A 17,255-nucleotide genomic window follows, 5' to 3' on the forward strand; every position below is an offset into this window, starting at 1 on the left:
AAGGCAGCTTCAACTCTAACTTCAACTCTAGCGATGCATCTCAGAAAGTAAGCGAAGTACATTTATCAGAAAGAAGATGAGTCAAGTCTGCATTTACTGGATGACTTTGTAACACATTTACAAAGCATTAAACTGGGAGTAAAATCAGTTTTTGAAACTTTCTTAATGGCCCTTTTGAAAGGGTTTGAATAATAAGGTCAATGTATCTAAATCTTTTCTTCTCTTTCAAAAGCCTTGCGCAACAGAGCCCTGTTTACTACTTCCAATTTGTTTCACATGTAAATGTTGGTGTCAGAATGGAGTTATTGGGGGCATTCAAACCAATTATGTTATTATGGCTTGTTATAATGCGATTACAGGGACTGAGCTGAGGCTGATTGTCTCTTTAAGAAGCAGTGAGAGTGGCCGGAGGGGGCGGTGCGGTTTCACACCCTCGGGTGGGAAACATGGGCGGAGCCCAGCGGGCATTGAGTGACAGCCGCTCAAGGGTTCTTACGCTCCGATACGCGCGGAGAAACCGCGACGACCAATCACGTGGCTAGACAGCCCACCCAGCAAATCCCAACAGCCAATCAGAACGAGCGACGGGAGGATCCTGGGATCGCTGTTGTGCTTCCAACGTGGGACTACGGAGCGATCGCCCACAAAAAAAAAAAAAAAAGGGAAAAGTAACTCGGCAAAGGAGAAAACTCATAGTGGTAAAAGCACGCTGGAAAGGAGGAGGGGGTTGCAGTTTTGTTATTTATCGGATCCTCTGGGTTTGGTGAGCGCAGACCGCACCTGACGAGCTGCTGCTGGAGTTTCTCTGGATGGTACCGAGTCCGTGTTTCAAAGTTGGATGTATGCGGTTCAGATTTGGAGGAGAGCTCACGGAGCAGCGCTCGGCTTGAGAGTTTTAACCACTGTTTCTAACTTATTCACTAAATATCTATTGTTTTTTACTTTACCTTTTTATTTTCTTGGTGTCGAACCGGTCCAACTCCTCTTGAAGTTTGTGCTGTAGCCAGATTTAGAGACGGAGAGTCCTTTTAACATTTGGCTCCTTAGTGTTTTCACACGTAGTTGCGAAGCCAACTCTTGTTCCCTTTTCGGACATTTTTTTTTATTTGCTACTTTATTTGAGTTAAATGTTTCCAACAGTCCACCTCAGTTTCTTTTTGTGAATTTTCTTAAATTGTCCTCCTGCGTCGGACTCCGGGGGAGAAAGTTGGGAGTGAAGACTTGTTTCAGAGATGAATTCCGCCGAGACGGACACACACGTTTTTTCTACTATCGTTTGTGCCACAAAAAGATAGTTAATGAGCTACAAAGGGTTTTTACTTTCCCCTAACCGAGACTGATAACACATTTCCCAGTCTGTGGGCACCGGGAGAGCTCCGCGGCCGCGCTGCTATACTGGATACAAAATGGCGGCGTCCCTGGGACGGCTTGGATATGTTTCTCGCTGTGTTCTTTATGTCATGTTGTCGCTGGAGCTCTTAAGCTGTTTTGGACTGAGTTCGGACGCACCTTGCCCTCAGAACTGTACCTGCAGCGGGGTCTCGGTGGACTGCAGTGGCCTGGAGCTGAGAGTCCCGCCTGTGGACCTTCCAGTTTGGACCGTTTCCTTGTAAGTGCCCCCTAAACTATTTATTGACCAGTCCATAACGGGGTAAGCGGGTTTTAAAAGGGGGGGAAAAAACTTCGCAACTAGATAAAGATCCTCTTGTGATGGAAAGCAGAGGACACATTAGGGAAGGGACTTTTCTGTCTAGAAATCTTAGCTGGAGAAAGAATTTCTTGCTTTTGTCCATACCCAGCCGGTCAAAGGCATACGCAAACTAAGCAGCTGCTTTGGGCCCACACACCGAGTTTCAGCGCCTCCCGTTAGCAGTTTTTAGTGAATATAGCTCTAGCTAGTAGGATATGGGTTATGGTGAAGAAAGCTCCTCTGAAGAAATCTGTTCCTTAAACTGGCTTGTCCTTCTTGTTTGTCTATGAAATGAAAATATTTGTGATACCTTATTTGCTACTTGTACATTTTTAACTGGTTTGAGGAACACACATTGCAATAGTTAGCTGAAACCTGTAGCCGGAAATATAAAATGCAATCCTCACTGTATAGGTGTTAAGTTAGTAAACTTAAGTGAAAAATGAATTGACTTGCATATCGAAGCCTAAAACCTACATAGATAAGTTGACATAGTTACATTTTCACGTTACTTTCAAATTACTATGTTCATTTTTAAAGGATTGAGTAAGACAATTAACTTTGGTTGTTTTTAACAGTTCATTTACATCTTAAATTTAAATCTTAAGCCTTACAATGGTTTTAAATGTACCCTAATCACACTAGTAGGTTCCCTGTAGTAGTGGGCCCCTAAGAGCCCCTGAAACGTCACATAATTGAGGTGTAAAAAGTGCAATTAGATTAAAATGATCATTATTTATCATCACTCATTCTCGACTAAATTTGTAAATTGACTTGAAATGCTTTGATTTTCTAAACTGTATTATTTATGTTTGATGTAAAAGAGACAAATGTATAAAGATGGATGATATAATAGAGATATCCATTGGGCAGGCGTGGGTGATAGCAGCCGTAAGGCCCCTGAATCAGATTCTGTTGAAGCCCTCAGAACATTTTGGGCCGGCTCTGTAAGTGCAGCTGCTATAGTAGGTACAAGTCTGGGATGACTGAAATTAGTCTGCTACTTTTGTTAAATAAACTGCTACATCTCTTCTCTTCTTTTAGGGGCCATGCCTCAGAGAAAACTGGAAAACAATATCTTCCAGAAAGAAAGAACAGTTCTGTGGCTCTCTAGTGTTGATTGTGATATAATTACACACATTTGGCGCAGGATAATTTACTACTTTATGGTTTTTGCCTATTCCTTTGGATTTATTTACAGCAGTTTAGTGTCAGCTTTATAACTACATTACACTTTATGTATATAAAAAAAGGCGTTTTTACAGATTTACACTAAAAATTTCAGATTGCTGTTAACATTTATTTGTCTGTTGTACCTGTTTATAAGTGTCAACGATTTGTTTTCTATTTTTTCAACATTTCTGCAGTATATTTTCACTTGAAATCAATTGACCTGCTAAACTTATTGCCTTTTCCAAAGTCTAATATATATCTGTTCCTGGAGATAGAATGAGCAAACGTGTTTGCTTGGGTTGGGCAAACAAACATGTCATAACAAATAAACCCTCATCATTATTCCCCTGAGATTAATGATGAGTATTATCCACATTTCCTTTTCTGTCTTGGAAGCCATAGCTCACAAATTGAATTTGTAGTAAATAAATCAGCTTCCCAGCTGGAGTACCACTGACAACAGTCGATACCTTGTCTCTCAGCTTGTTAAGGAACATTAGCTACTTTGGGACATTTTTACGAGCCGTCCTCCAGTGTGTTTGGGTGCTTCAGCTACCATCCTGCTGACTGAGACAACTCGTCCAAAGACAACACCGCTCTCTATCCTCCCCCGAAGCACGAAGCGCGGCGTCTTCTCCAGCATAATCATCGGTGACAATTAGGCGTCTTGTTCCAGGGCTTTCCAACATCTGCTTGCGTTTGGTTCCCGTTCGTTGCCGGAAACCTGAGGTTCAAGACCAAAGGACCCGAGCGCTGCTCCGGCTCCTATAGGTTCCCGCTCGCAGCAGTTTGTTTTAACCCCTGTGAAATGAGGAATGCAACTTTTTCTTTTAAAAAAAGAAGCTCTCTCCAAATGTGAATAATAAAGCAGCAGTTTATCATGCATGCGCTCAGACTCGGATGGTGGACGGCGGCTGTCTTGTTGTGGGACAAATGTTCTGCTTAAAAACAGCTGCTGTGAGTCCAAGCGTCGCTCCGAGCCTTCTTCTTCTGTTATCTCCTCCTAACCTTATCAGTCAAGATTTAAGCGGCCGCAGCCTTTTTGTTTTCAAAGGGAATGGCTTTATGGCTGTGGATTATCTCTTGAAACACCTAGGGTTGCACATTTCGGCTAGACGGGAGATAGTAACTTCATGTTGGCAGGCTGCTCAAAGGGAGAAAATGCCATTGTTCTGGAGTCGGTGCATAAAACAGTTATTATATGGTTCCTTCAAACCCAAAGATACCCCAGTACAGTCGTTTTGACCCATCGCCAGGTATCTGGAGTGTTTAACTAATCCCTACTTCACACTGCAACATTTTTATGCAGATTTGTGTCCAGATTTTGACCTTCTGACAGTCTTAAGGACAACCCAAATTATTGGGATGGCTCTTAAGATAGTCTTAAGAGACGCTCTTTAAGTGTGTGGTGTGTTAAGAGTGATCTGGTCCGTTCAGAATCAGGGGATGTTGGATTGTCTTGGCCCGATACTACAGCATGTGTAGTGTTCCCTGAGGAGAAACGAGAACACGGCCTGTTGAATGTGACGTGTAGCCAATCAGAAAGTGAGGTGACGGAAACATGGAGGGAAACCCCAAAGTGCACAGAAGACAAAACAACTTTGTATTGTTTTTTTTCCTCTGCTAAATATAACCCATAATCTATCGCCAGCGCTTCTTCCCTCACAAGACCAACACTCACGTTTGGTCTTGTGAGGTTTTGCGAGATTTTTCCGTCTGACATCTGAATGTTAGCGAGTGAAAATTGGTTTGTGTATGGTGTGTTGCGCCAAATCTATGATGCTTTTATTGCCATATGTGGGGTCTCTCAGGTTTTGAATATTGGCCAACAATTTTAAACTGATAAAGTTGCTCATTGTTAACTCTCTTCAGAAAGATTTTTGTGACGTTTTGTGTCTGTCATGCCTAGTAGCAGCAAGATGGCTGGACTTTTGATGCCGATTATCAAGTCTTCCACAAGTCTATCTTCTAGAATGCTATCAAAAATCTTCTACAAAAAGGTTGCGATTAAGTGCAGTTCTCTTGTTTTTGTGTCTAATTCTTAGTTTCATATGAACTGCGATTTCCAGTTTCCACAGTCAGCAATAAGAACGGAGGACCCCACTGTGGAATCGTTTATCTCTGTGAGCCCCAGAGGAGGGGTTAGCCGTAGCCGTATGGCTGCTAGGAAGGATGGTATTGATTCCACTTTTCCTCACTTTCTTCTTGTCTAGATTGAGCAAAGGGATGTTGCCAGTGTCTAGTAACAAAGAAACTATTTGCAAGAGACTCTAACTTAAAGACATTTTCAAGACTGACAAGAAAACAAAATCTGATAATGAACAGCAGGACTGCAAAAAAAAACACATTTGACCTAGTATTTTGTGTTAATCCATTGAAACTGACATACTATAGTCTCACTCACTTTCTTTATCTATTAGAACTATATGTTTATCTACTAACTATGTGTGACTGAAGTATTCATCATTCAAAAATAATTAAAAACTTTAAATGAACCTCCTGTTTTTGCTATTTTAAGATGGTTGGGACTGTTCAAGAAGGAGGGAATACATCTTGCAAAAGAAACATTTTCCTTACCTGGTAGTGTGGTGGAGTGACTGTGTCATGTTGTCATTTCAGCATTGCCTTTTACCTATGATTATAATCATTTGACAAACACAAAATTTAAAGTGAAATAACTGTCTATTACAAAAGAATAAAGTTTCTTTTAAAACTTGCCTGCAGTTCTTTAGTGGGTATTGAAAATCAAAATAAACTTGGTTCAAGTTGTTTTAAACATCATGAATTTTCTGACTAACCCTAAACCCTCTTGCCGTTTTCTGACTCCTCTGCAGGTTAAATGTGTATCATTATGAATCGTTCTTAGAAACTTAACCACCTCTTTATTTTTCTAACATAACTTGATCGATTCAGACTATTTGTTGCAAACAAAATAAGGGAAAAAAAAGTAGCTTTTGATGAGTATTTGTGCGGAGAAGATGGGTTCCCAGAGAGCAGGTTTTAGCCTGCAGCTCATCCATCACTGGCACAAATAAGGCCACAACTGTTGGTGGAAGAAAACAAAACAGTAATGCTTTCCAGCTGTCAAAATAATCACCCCTCAGGACCCTGATTGTAACGGTCCTCCGTGAACAAAGGGCCTTGATGAGAATTCAGGCAAGCAAACATGTTGGCACATCCGCTGCAGGGCAGACTGACCTAGGGGGGCCGAGGTGTTGGGGAACACCACCATACGGACCTTTTTATTCACTATTACTTTAAGTAGCCTCATTTAACAATGCTAACCGTCTACTATTACATCATCGGCGATTTGTCCGGCTCTGTCTTCAATCACAGCTCTTTTACACTACTTAAACATACCCTTGTACTTTTGCATATCTTCATCAACCACATGTGTTGCTGTTTTTCATTAGAGCTCCTTTGCGTTTAGCAAATTGACCATCAGCCTCAGAAGTTCAGCTTCGTCTTCATGATTGATGAATAGCCCCACAAAACACAAAGCAAGTAGTCTCCCGCGCGGTCGCGTACTTCCTCTCAGGAGTGGCGTTTTATTTTATTTGCAGCCAGTGTAATGTGTGCAAAAAGCATTTTTACCCACAGTGCCACTGGCATAATAGGATTCAGTGAGTAAATAAAAGCCTGAGTGTTGCTGATTTTGGCCCGGATTCGCTGTGTTGAGGGGAGAGAGAGAGAAGGGGAGATGAAGCAGATACCGGGTGTCTGTTTGTCACTGTGTCTGGCTCAGGAAAGTCCTCATGAAAGGCTGCAGATTTTAATGCAGTCTGGATGTATTTTCATCCACATGTTCTGCTCTCGGAGAACACGCAGTTGTTCTCTGCTTGTAAAGTGTTAGAGGAAAAAATATTTCCCTCTGGCAAGCCACTTGTCGTTATCAATGTATCCTTTGATTTCGTAAACTTTGAGAAACTTTTCAGTCATGTCGTTCATTCGGCTCTATTATTGAGAGAACAGAAGAAGTAACCAGAGTTTTCTGTGGCCGTGTAGAGCTGCTGTACCTTTTTGATACTTTACAAACTTGTTTTTCTATTTTTTGAATATTCTCACATCTGGATAACTTTGACAATCTGTATTGTGGTATTTAATTGAGCTAGACAAGATATCAACGCAATTGTTTAATATTGGACTATTTGGATGGAAATGTGATAAAATAATATGATTCACGTGGCTTGTAATTACACACTACCTGCCGAATAATGTATTTCAGCCAGTTGGATTGAACTGTACTCAACAGTTCTTGCATTATCTCATTTTTTTTTTCTTAATTTCTTAACAAACCTTAGTATTTACACCAGAATTTCAAACGAAATGTGTACACAAATGAACAAGATCAAATTCCTTTTCAATCCAAAATAAAAGCAACAATTACTCCTACTGCTGTGAGAATATGACATTGAATATTACATTTTAAAATTAGTCAAAGTTATTACTTTTACTTTTTGTCAAAATTTGTCTGGATTACAATGGAGGGAGAAATTAAAGGACGAACGGGTTGAAATTGTGGGTTTGAAAGCTTTGGCGTACCTTTTGTACTGGTAACTGACCCACCTCTACAGCCACTTTGACTAACTAATACAAAGTTGTTAGTCAGCCAGTTTGTAAAGAGCAGAAAAGCAAAAAGAGATTATATTTTTCTTCATTTAACAAATGTCTCTATTATTCCTCCAATTTATCTATTGAAAATGTCGTCCAAAATAACTCTTAAAGATGATGTAATAATTTTAGCAGTTGTTACTTCTCTGCTTTAAATATGAGAGCATTAAATGAGGTTATGCGCTTTCATTTAAATTTCTGGTGTAAATGCTGTTGTATTTTTGTTCATGCTCTTTAAGTCTCATCTTGGCGCGTGCCCGCCAGCCACACCGATGTGTTGCAAGTGAGCCCTAAACTGTCGCCTTCAACCACACTGTGGAAAACCTTACACCACCTCCAAGCAGCTGGCTTTGGCTGCTGCTACCCTCAGGAAATAGAATCGGTGGTTTCATGACAGGCATGGTGGTAGTGGGGACGGGGGGCGCGGCGACAAGGGGGGATTAAATGTCAAGGTATTTGAGGTGGAGGTGGGGGGAAGTGTTTTATTATTGTGAAGGTCTGCCGCTGCCTTCGGGCTGGTTCCACTTGTTGGGAAAAGTTATGTCAGCGGTCAGAAACCTCAGCCACCGTCACCCACGTCGTAACATGCATGGGTGAAGCCAGAGGAAATGAAACGTTACAGGCCAGTCTGGTTTTAACGCCACACGCTGTCAGAGACGCAACATCGTCCTAGTGTGGGGTTTTTGTTTATGCCTTATTCCAACCCACTGCTCGGTATGGAAAATATGTAAATACGCAAGCTGTTGAGCTTGACGGACGGGGGCGGACGGGGGCGGACTTGTGCGCGGCGAGTCATGTTCGGAAAAAAAAAGAAAGAAAGAAAACAACAAAAAACTCCACGAACATTTCAGCGGTTTGGGCAGAGATGCAGCAACAGCAGCACCACTCAGTAAGGCTGAGCCCCTTGTGGTTTCTGGGGCATTTCTCACTCCACAGCCTTGTAATTTTGTGGTTTGGGGAGTGATTATACCCGGTTTGTTTATTATCATAGTTTTGCTAGCCTTATGACTCGCATGTCCTCTGGCGGATATTTTAAAGTCCCAACTCGAGGCTTTGGGAGAGTTTATTATCGCTGGCACTGATTGTTATCAGCTGCTCTTCACTTTCCCCTCTCTTATCTAGCTGTCAGTAAAAGGCATCAGGAGTTTCCATTAGGAATGTTTAAAACAAAAAACGCAGACAGTTTCTTTTTCTTCCCTATTGGTTATCCTTTGACTATGTGAGACAACTCATGCAACAAGTTGGCTGCCAATAAATTAGAAAGAAACAGTCGAGGGTGACCCACTCTTTGATAAAGTCTGATAGAGTGAGATGAAGCCTGACAAATACACGAAGATGCGGGATGAGCCCTTGGCCTCGCTCTGGCTTTGATGATAATCAAACAGCTGCTGCCACAAGTCATTCTGGAGGAATCCGTTTCGCAGAATAGATGGCACTTTTGTGAGGACAGCATACAGTGCCAAGTCTTTTGGGGATTTCTTTTTTCTCTCTCTCTCAAAGTCAGTGTCTACAAAGGGAAGTTGATCAATGAATCATCTGTGGAGTCCCAACATCTGGTAAGAGTTTGGAAATCTGGAGGAGATTGGAGGGGGGAGGTGGGGGACGACAGCGTGACTTGGAGGGAGAGTGAGAGGTACCACGTAAAGTAGATCGACTTCTGACTGGAAAACACACATGGCTTCAAAGGGTGAGGAAAGAATTGGACCAAATAATTTTATTTTGGACCCTGGATCCTTTTGTTTTTTTAGCCTTCCTGAAGGTTTCCTATGTAGTCTTTAAAGTCTGGAGTTAGTTGATGTCACTTTCAAGTTTGATATAAGAATTAATTAAATATGGAAAAATATTTGAGTTTTCTTATTCCATGTCTGAATTTCAACAAGAATAGTTCTTTTTAATGATGAATAAAAAGGGGATCAGTAAAGATCCCCTTACTGATCCAGTAAAATTCGACTTTTCCCCATTCTAACCCTTATTTATCAACCAGAAAGAAAGAGGTCCACATTTACTATAGTTCAAGTTTCACAAATACAACAAATTGCTGAATTTCAGCAGAACATTCACAGTTTTTTTAAAGCATATTAACTATAATTCTTTGAAAGACACTGAAACATTATGTGCATCTACAGAAGTCACTTATCCTTTACTACTCACCCATATCAGCGACTTCTGAGATTTCTTCCATTATGTTTGTTAAATTCCACGATTCCTTTGGCGTTTTCCACATCGAAGAAATCAAAAGGCCCTGTAACCATCGTCTTGAAAAGCTGAGTTGAGTTTCAGTAGCCATACTGTACTTGACCTGATTCTACAGACCTGTAGAATCAAGGAACCACTCAAATGCAACCTGTCTGAAAGCATCTAAAAAAGGAACACATTAACTCATCCTTTTTAGTTTTCCCTATAAAATTGAACAAAAGCCTGCCTCGTTCTCTTAAAACGTATGTCTTATACTTTCTGGTGAGTTTTGTGTGTCATCGTTTCCATGTAAACTATAGGATGTAAAGTAAAATATTTTATGTTTGATTTGCTGCATTGAAACATGTTTTTTTTTCTAATTCTCTGCTCTACATCTCAGCATTTGTTTTAATTATTTTGGGCTCTAGATCCTATCAAATCAGTGTTTAAAATTGGACGGGTTGCTGAACTGGATCTGATGTGTTTTGGTAGGCTTGTCACGATAGCAAATTTTGCTGAACAATTAATTGTCTCAAAAATTATTGCGATAAACGATAATATTGTTTGAAGCCCTCTTTACACTAATTTAATGGAAATTACGTAATAATGCATGCGATTTCTTGCCAAAGATAGAAACACTTTATTTTCAAAAGAACACTTAACACTGGAGCTGATAAACAAAGTAAACAAAACAACCAAAAATAAAATGGATTCTCAGTCTCCATTAACAAAAAACGTACTTGAATAAAAACTAAACAACATAAAGCCAAAGTGGAAATAAATACTGCATTCAACCTAAAGAGTGCAGATTATGAAGTTTGTATATTATGTTGCCCTTCAGTAATAATTAGATTTAAATAGAGAAGATGGGCACATCGACTACCTGATGCAATAGTTCACACTACATGATTTTTTTTTTCTCCTATTTTTCCCCTTAAGACGATATTAAAACGTTGGTCTTTCTAAGATTGTGTGGTGTGTTATGGTAGATGTTGTTGCCGCTCCGATCTAAATCAGGGGTTTTCCCCACTGGAAGCTTTAACCTTCCTGTTGAATGTGACAGGCAGCCAATCAGAAAGCACAGATTCTCCTCAGCGCTTACTGAGGGAAATTACTGAGGGGAATCCCAAACAGCTGACACGACACAACCGCAGATGATACATGGAAACAACATTAATGTTTATTCAACATGCAAAGAATATAGAAATGACAAGGGGAGGAGTTGGAGTGAAATTGCTACCGCAGTTGATAAACCCGGTAACTTTTCAGCTGTTCTTCGGTTATAATGATTTTCATTCAGTTAGGACTGACATTAGCCACATGCATTGCAGGTAGGTTGTAGTAAAGCATTGATTAATGCCTGGTTTTAAAATTAGTTCACTGAACTTGTAGCCATTATTTTGTGCCCATTGTTGGACACCACACAGCAGGAACGAACCCGATCGAACCGTTATACCTAGGATTTCTGTCGGCTAATGTGTGGTCTCTCAGGTTTTGAAAATGGGCCGACAATCGTGTCGTGTGTGCTGGGCTTTACATTAAGGAAATGAGGAAGGAAGGGTCAGTGGAGAGCACCGGAGTTGAGCCTTTTTTCATTCAGTGTTCTTAACAGAAAGAGAAAAGGGCAGGAAGAGACGATAATGCCGATAATTAAGTCGATAGTTTTAGTTTATCGTAGGATTAATTGATTTATCGTTTATCACGGTAAAACGATGTATTGGTAACAAAAAAAGGGTTGACATGGTTCCTTTTGGACATTTTACAAACACAAATATTACAGAGCACAAACTGTAATTTGACAGATGTTTTTGATGTAGGGTTATCCATAACGCAGTCCAGATTTTCTAAATATTTGAGCACTAGTAATAGAGCTGGTTATTTCAGTTTTATTATTTTTGATAGGTACCGAAAACCCAAAGTAAATGTTTAATTCTCAGGTGTCCAGAATGTCGGAGAAACTATCAGGGAAAAACCTGCGAATTGGATACTGGGAAGGAAAGAGATTTTGAAATGACAGATTTGCAGGAACTGTGTTTCCATTTATCTTTTCCAAAAGAGCTGTAAAACCTCTGTGTTTAGCAATCTGCACTTGAAATTATTACCATCACTGGTAATTATTGCTCTGTGAGTAAAACAAACAACATTGGAGGGGTGGGAGAAATTGGACAAAACAATCTTTTTCCGCACTTTGAAGATAAGAGCAGAAGGTCAGCCTCGCTTGTAGTACTGTACCAATAGAAATAGACTAAAGAGACATAGCGTGTTTATGTTATTCTTTCAGATTAATTGGAGACACTCATTTCCCTCTGCTCATAATGTCTGGCGCCATTTGTAACAAATTACATTGTCATCTAATTTGAACCCGGGGTTTAGTGCAGGGCCGGTGTGCCTGTGGGGCTAGCATGCGTGCAGCGGGGACTTAGCAAGTCTTTGTGGACCTCTTTAGCGTCCAAACTGGGCTTGGTGGGTCTGACCACGGGTTCAACTTGCGCCTCAGGGGTAAGCGCACGGTTTCTTCTGCCTCGCGCCTGTTTGTTTCTCCTCCCATCTCCTGCTCCCCCACTTTTCCCAAAGCAGCAGCAAGGAAGAACACGTGGCTCCAAGATGTGGGCCACCTTCAGAATCGGAGCCAAACCTTCCAGGCCGACTGTTTTTCAAAGCCTCTCTCTGCTTCGTTGTTTGGTGTATTGTTGGGGCGGGAATGTGTTTGTTAAATATTATCTCTTATTGCTTTTCCAGGATTTTTACGCCTATTAGTGTTTTGACCAAAATTTAGCTCATCAGTTTTATCTTTATTATAGCAAATGCTGTCGGCTGGCATATGCTCATCAAAGCTGATAAGAGACCATCCTCCCTCCGCTCCCTCGCTGCGCGACTTGTGTGCAAATTGGAGCGGGTGTTAGCTTTGTGTACACTCTCACTGCAGTTGCTGAGCCATAAAGCGGCCCCTTAATGACGGGAAGAGCGGTGCGTTTGTGTGCGTCTGGCTCTCTGACGCGCAGGTTATTCTTTGACCAGCTTTATGGTGCTCCGAAATGGAGCACATTAAAGGGCTTTTGTCTCGCAGCGGGGACTCGCATTCGATTCATCACTGACATCACTTCACACTTTCAGTGAGCAAAGTTCACTCCCCGCTTATCTACTGAAGAAACGGGAGAGATAATGATGATGCATGCCTGTTATGTGCGAGTGTCCCCGCTCCCTCATTCTTCATGTCCTCCCGCAAACAGACCGTCCGCTGACTTACAAGCCTGGTATCATATGTTGTGACATCACCACTGGTACTCCTACTGTATGACCACAGCAGCCGGACCACAGCTATTTGTTTTTTCTCTTCAAACCTCTTAATGAGTTTTTGGTGTGACATCAGCAGAATGGTCCAGTGTTGAAACGTCCGCTGCAGGCTGAGATCTGCTTTTCTTCTAAAGAAAGTCACTCAGCAGGATGTGGCTTTTATGAGCTTCGTAATTTGTCTTTTGTAGAAGTTTATTTCAACTTGGTTGGGATTGAAGAAAGGTGCCTGGTGTTAAATGTTAACTTTCAACCAATGTAGCAGAGGGACAGATGAATGGCTTCGACCCAGAGGTGTACAAATTGTGTCTTGATGGGAGAACGGAGAAAGATTGATGAACTGTGGCCTCCCCTACAGTAATGAGGGATCTGGTCCAGTTACATTCCTCTAAACTCATACCAGTGGCGAAGTTGCTCTGTGATCCCTTCCTAACTCGTTCAATTCAGAACACCTTGTCATGACGCATCCATGTGTATTTAAAGGTTCGAGTTGACACGTATAAGTTGATGTAATGCACTACAGCCGTCTCAACGTTACCCCGTAATGCCTTGTTCGCAGGTGACTGGATGGGGCAGTGGACAGATTGGCAGATTATCATCCTGTCTGCAGTAAACCATAAGGTAGCGTTAAGGGTCCAACATTCTCGGGTGTACTTACGCACGAATTCTCCGCACATTCTCTGCGGATGATTGGGATTCATAGTGGAGTGTTCTGATTGCCTTCTTTTCTCATGACAAATTCCTTTATTTCCCACAATACAAACTAATACTAGGAAGTTTGCTGAGACAGTTTGGTGCCTAGTCCCCTTTCTTCTCCACCAGGGCATCCAACATACTCTTGTTGAGCCAACTCTCAACCTAATAAGTTTGGTGTTGCATACAAAACAGTTTGATGTGAACACAGTTTTCAATTTACTGTGTGACACAGAACATGCAAAGTTTTACGCTGTCAAAAAGCTCTGCCTTTGTGCCTTTAGAGACTCGCAACGGAATTGTCTGGAGGTAACTAGGAATAGATCTGCTGCTCTTCCACTCTGAAAGGAGTCGATAGAGAAAGTTCTGGCATCTGAAAAGGGCAGGCGATGTTTTCGTTTGATGCTTTCTGGATATATCTTAGTGTGAGAAGAAACTTGCTAGATGGACTATATATATTCATAGTCTAGGAACACCTTGGGGTCCCCAGAGATGAGTTCGGGAATATTGCTGGGGCCAGGATGGGAAAAGCCAAGAATGGATTGACAGACAAATTTACCTAAATTTGACAGGATATTTAGAAATGTCATTGAATTTGTGGTGTAGTGAAGGCAATATTTTTCTCCAGCAGTTGAGTTCAGCCAGCTGAGTGGGATTTTATCCCAGATGAGCCTTTACTCTTATTATATCAGATCTCTGGACCTTCTGCTGACGGGAGACAAGTTATGTTGACCTTTGGCTGATTGATTGCCAACAGTTTGTTCAAAAATAATAATACATCATGTCGGCAGACGGTACAAAAGGCTTGAAAACAGTGGGGAAAAACAGTTTTTGGTTCCAGGTCAGATCCAGTTAGTCTTGCTTAATAAAAAAGCGGTACCGCGAAATTAAACGTGGCATTTTTGGATTACGTGGCAGAGATTCCTTATGGATAAACCTTAGAATACAAAAGGATAATTTAGGAATTATTTTTCCTGAGATTTAGTTTGTTTTTGTCGACATCTATATGTCCATTTCTCCGCTTGCTAATCAGCCAGTAGCTCTGATTCCGTCACAGCAGGTTCTTCCACAAAACAGCCTCCAAGGGTTTAAGGTCACTTTCTGGAAAGCAATAAATACCATCCCTCTTTTTTTCCTCAAGAGGGAGAAGGAGGAGTTAAAGGGGGAGTCATTGAGGCAGGAAAGCTGGCCTTATCACCATCTCCTGCCACAGTAGGTGTTAAAACACTGTGAAACTTATCTGATCTGATAGGTAAGAGAATAAATCTGTCTGAAACAAGTGGAGGGGAAAAAGCCTCAGTTGTGTAAACACCACAGGTGGCTCAGAGAAAGGCACACGCATGCCTGTGTGCCGACACAAAAGACCAGTTTCGTTTGTTGCTGTGGCCTTTGGCACCTGCATGGCAGGTTGAACTCTGAAACATGCTTTCCTTTTTGTTTCTGTGAGTCACCCTTTTGTTTGTTGCGCATTTCTTTTTGTTTCAAACTTCAGTCGTGAGAGAGTTCATACGTTAGACGAGAAGCTTTGCCCTATTTCTTAGTCAAAAATCGGGCTAAGAAAAGTTTTTGTCTGTTCCTGGAGTGTATGAATCACTCTCCGTAGTTTACCCTGTTAGAGTGCGAGTGTGTTTACGTGTTGGCTGATTATACGGACCTCCAAGAAGAGGCCGCTTGTGTGAACACGGATTTTTAGGCTCTGCTGTAATTGGCCCCTATTGCAGATGGGGGGAATGACAATTTGGCCAACTAACCCACAATAGGAGGATCCCCAGCACACGATCGTCGGGACGCAGGCGGTTCTGCGTACCGTGCCTCGAGGGCAGACGCATGCTCTGCTATTATCTCGTCTCTCACACACACACAAAAAACTGGGCAAAGAAGCTGTCATTATCTGCAAGTGAGCACAGACGATTATAAAGGCAAATCTGTCAAGTCAGAGGGTGATTGAGACAGATTGTTTTTAAAAACCAGCATGCACCCTGCTATTAACCCACCCTTAACACATTAGCTTCCTTGATATCTCCTTCGACTTTCTCTAAAATGTCTGGCATGAAGTAACAGCTTCTGCCTTCGTTTCCGCCTCCTGCCGCGGTCTTTTAAGGTCACGCTGACACAAGAGACCGAGGAATGTGTTGCATCAAGTAAAAGTGTCCCCAGTCTCTGCCATCTCTCTGAAACTCTCTCCTGTCGTCTGTCACGTCTATGCGGAGGGAGAGCGGCACACGGCTGTGGGCTGCTTTTGTCTCACCCGCCTTAACCCCACCGCTCTCACTGTGGGCTTCTCTCTGCCAACACAGTCTGCATAATACAATGTTAACTTTACATTGCAAGTTCAGGCTTCAGCCTTGTTCTGCTCACCACACATGCAGAATCTGCGGTCGCCTTGGCAACCCCCACCTCACCTGGGTGACAGCACCTCATTTTCTTATATCTCATAACCAGGGTGTCCATGCAACCTGAGTGAAGTTGGCCCCCCCACCTTCCTCAAATCAGACGAAATGGGTGTCAATTAACTCGACTTCGTTTGTGCTGGTTTGTGCAATACGTTTGACAACAATTTCGTCTGATTTCATAAAAGTGGGGGGGCTGGTTGACCTTTTGACCTTTAACTTTTCATTAACATCTTCAAAGCCAAAGCAGCACAAACGACAATTTTTGCTGCACAAACCAGCACAAACGTAGTCGAGTTAATTGACACCCATTGCGTCTGATTTGAGGAAGGTGGGGAGGGGGGCAACTTCACTCAGGTGTCCATTCACCCTTAAGTCTTAAATTTATGTATCTAACATTAAAACCTCTAAATGTCTTAAATTCATTAAAAAAGTAAGTTGGCTTTTAATATGTTAATTACAAATATTTGTCTTGGCAGGACTATTTAATCTCACATATTCTATGTATTTTCTTTTCTCTTGGGACTTTTTCTGTCAGGCAAAAGTTTGAGTCGCATGCAGACATCTTCACTGCGTTGTGCGACTCCAGGCAGTTGAGTTTATCGGTTACTAGCTGCTAACATACACTTGCTAGCTAGCTAGTTAACTTTTTTACAAGTTGGCTGGAAGAAGTTGGATTTCTCGTGGGACTTTTTCTGTCAGGCAATAGCTTGAATCACACGCAATCATCTTTATTGTGGCCCGTGACTTGAGGCAGTTGAAGATACTGGTAACCAGCTGCTAACATGCTGTTGTTATTTAGCTAGCTAACGTTTTGCGTCTATCACGTACAAGTCCACATTTATGTCCAGTTGGCTGGACGAAGTTTGTGGAGCAATAGATCTTAAATCTCGTTCCCAATGGTCTTTAAAAGGTCTTAAAAAGGCTTAAACTTGAATTGGTGAAACTTGCAGAAGCCCTGGCAACGTGCAACTGTCAGAATAAATTGAATTAAACCAGTGTTTCTTCCTTCATGAGGTGTCGGGATGTCAAACGCAGCCCTTTTCACTTGTTGTTTGACAGTATCGCCTTATCAGCGGACAAATCGTTTTCTAATAAGCCTCCTTACAAGTCAAGTGCCAGCTATTAAATACGCTGTTAGCCTAAAGTGCAAATTGACTGCTGCAGATGGATGGCCCGCGGGTCATGTTTGGAAAGTGAGCCAGGAGAGAGGCACTCTGTATCGACAGTAT

At 41.8% G+C, this 17,255-nt stretch overlaps 1 protein-coding gene across 1 annotated transcript in view; it reads left to right on the top strand.

Annotated features, from left to right (window-relative positions):
• Positions 1–631: 631 nt before the first annotated feature.
• Positions 632–17,255, top strand: part of lrig1 (leucine-rich repeats and immunoglobulin-like domains 1) — a 53,931-nt gene continuing 37,307 nt past the window's right edge. The window contains exon 1 of the mRNA XM_028003998.1: positions 632–1,609. Within this exon, the coding sequence (XP_027859799.1) occupies positions 1,407–1,609 (203 nt within the window). The 5' untranslated portion in view covers positions 632–1,406. The remainder of the gene's footprint in view (positions 1,610–17,255) is intronic.

Source organism: Xiphophorus couchianus, chromosome 20, assembly GCF_001444195.1.
Source record: "Xiphophorus couchianus chromosome 20, X_couchianus-1.0, whole genome shotgun sequence".
Taxonomy (NCBI): Eukaryota; Metazoa; Chordata; class Actinopteri; order Cyprinodontiformes; family Poeciliidae; genus Xiphophorus; species Xiphophorus couchianus.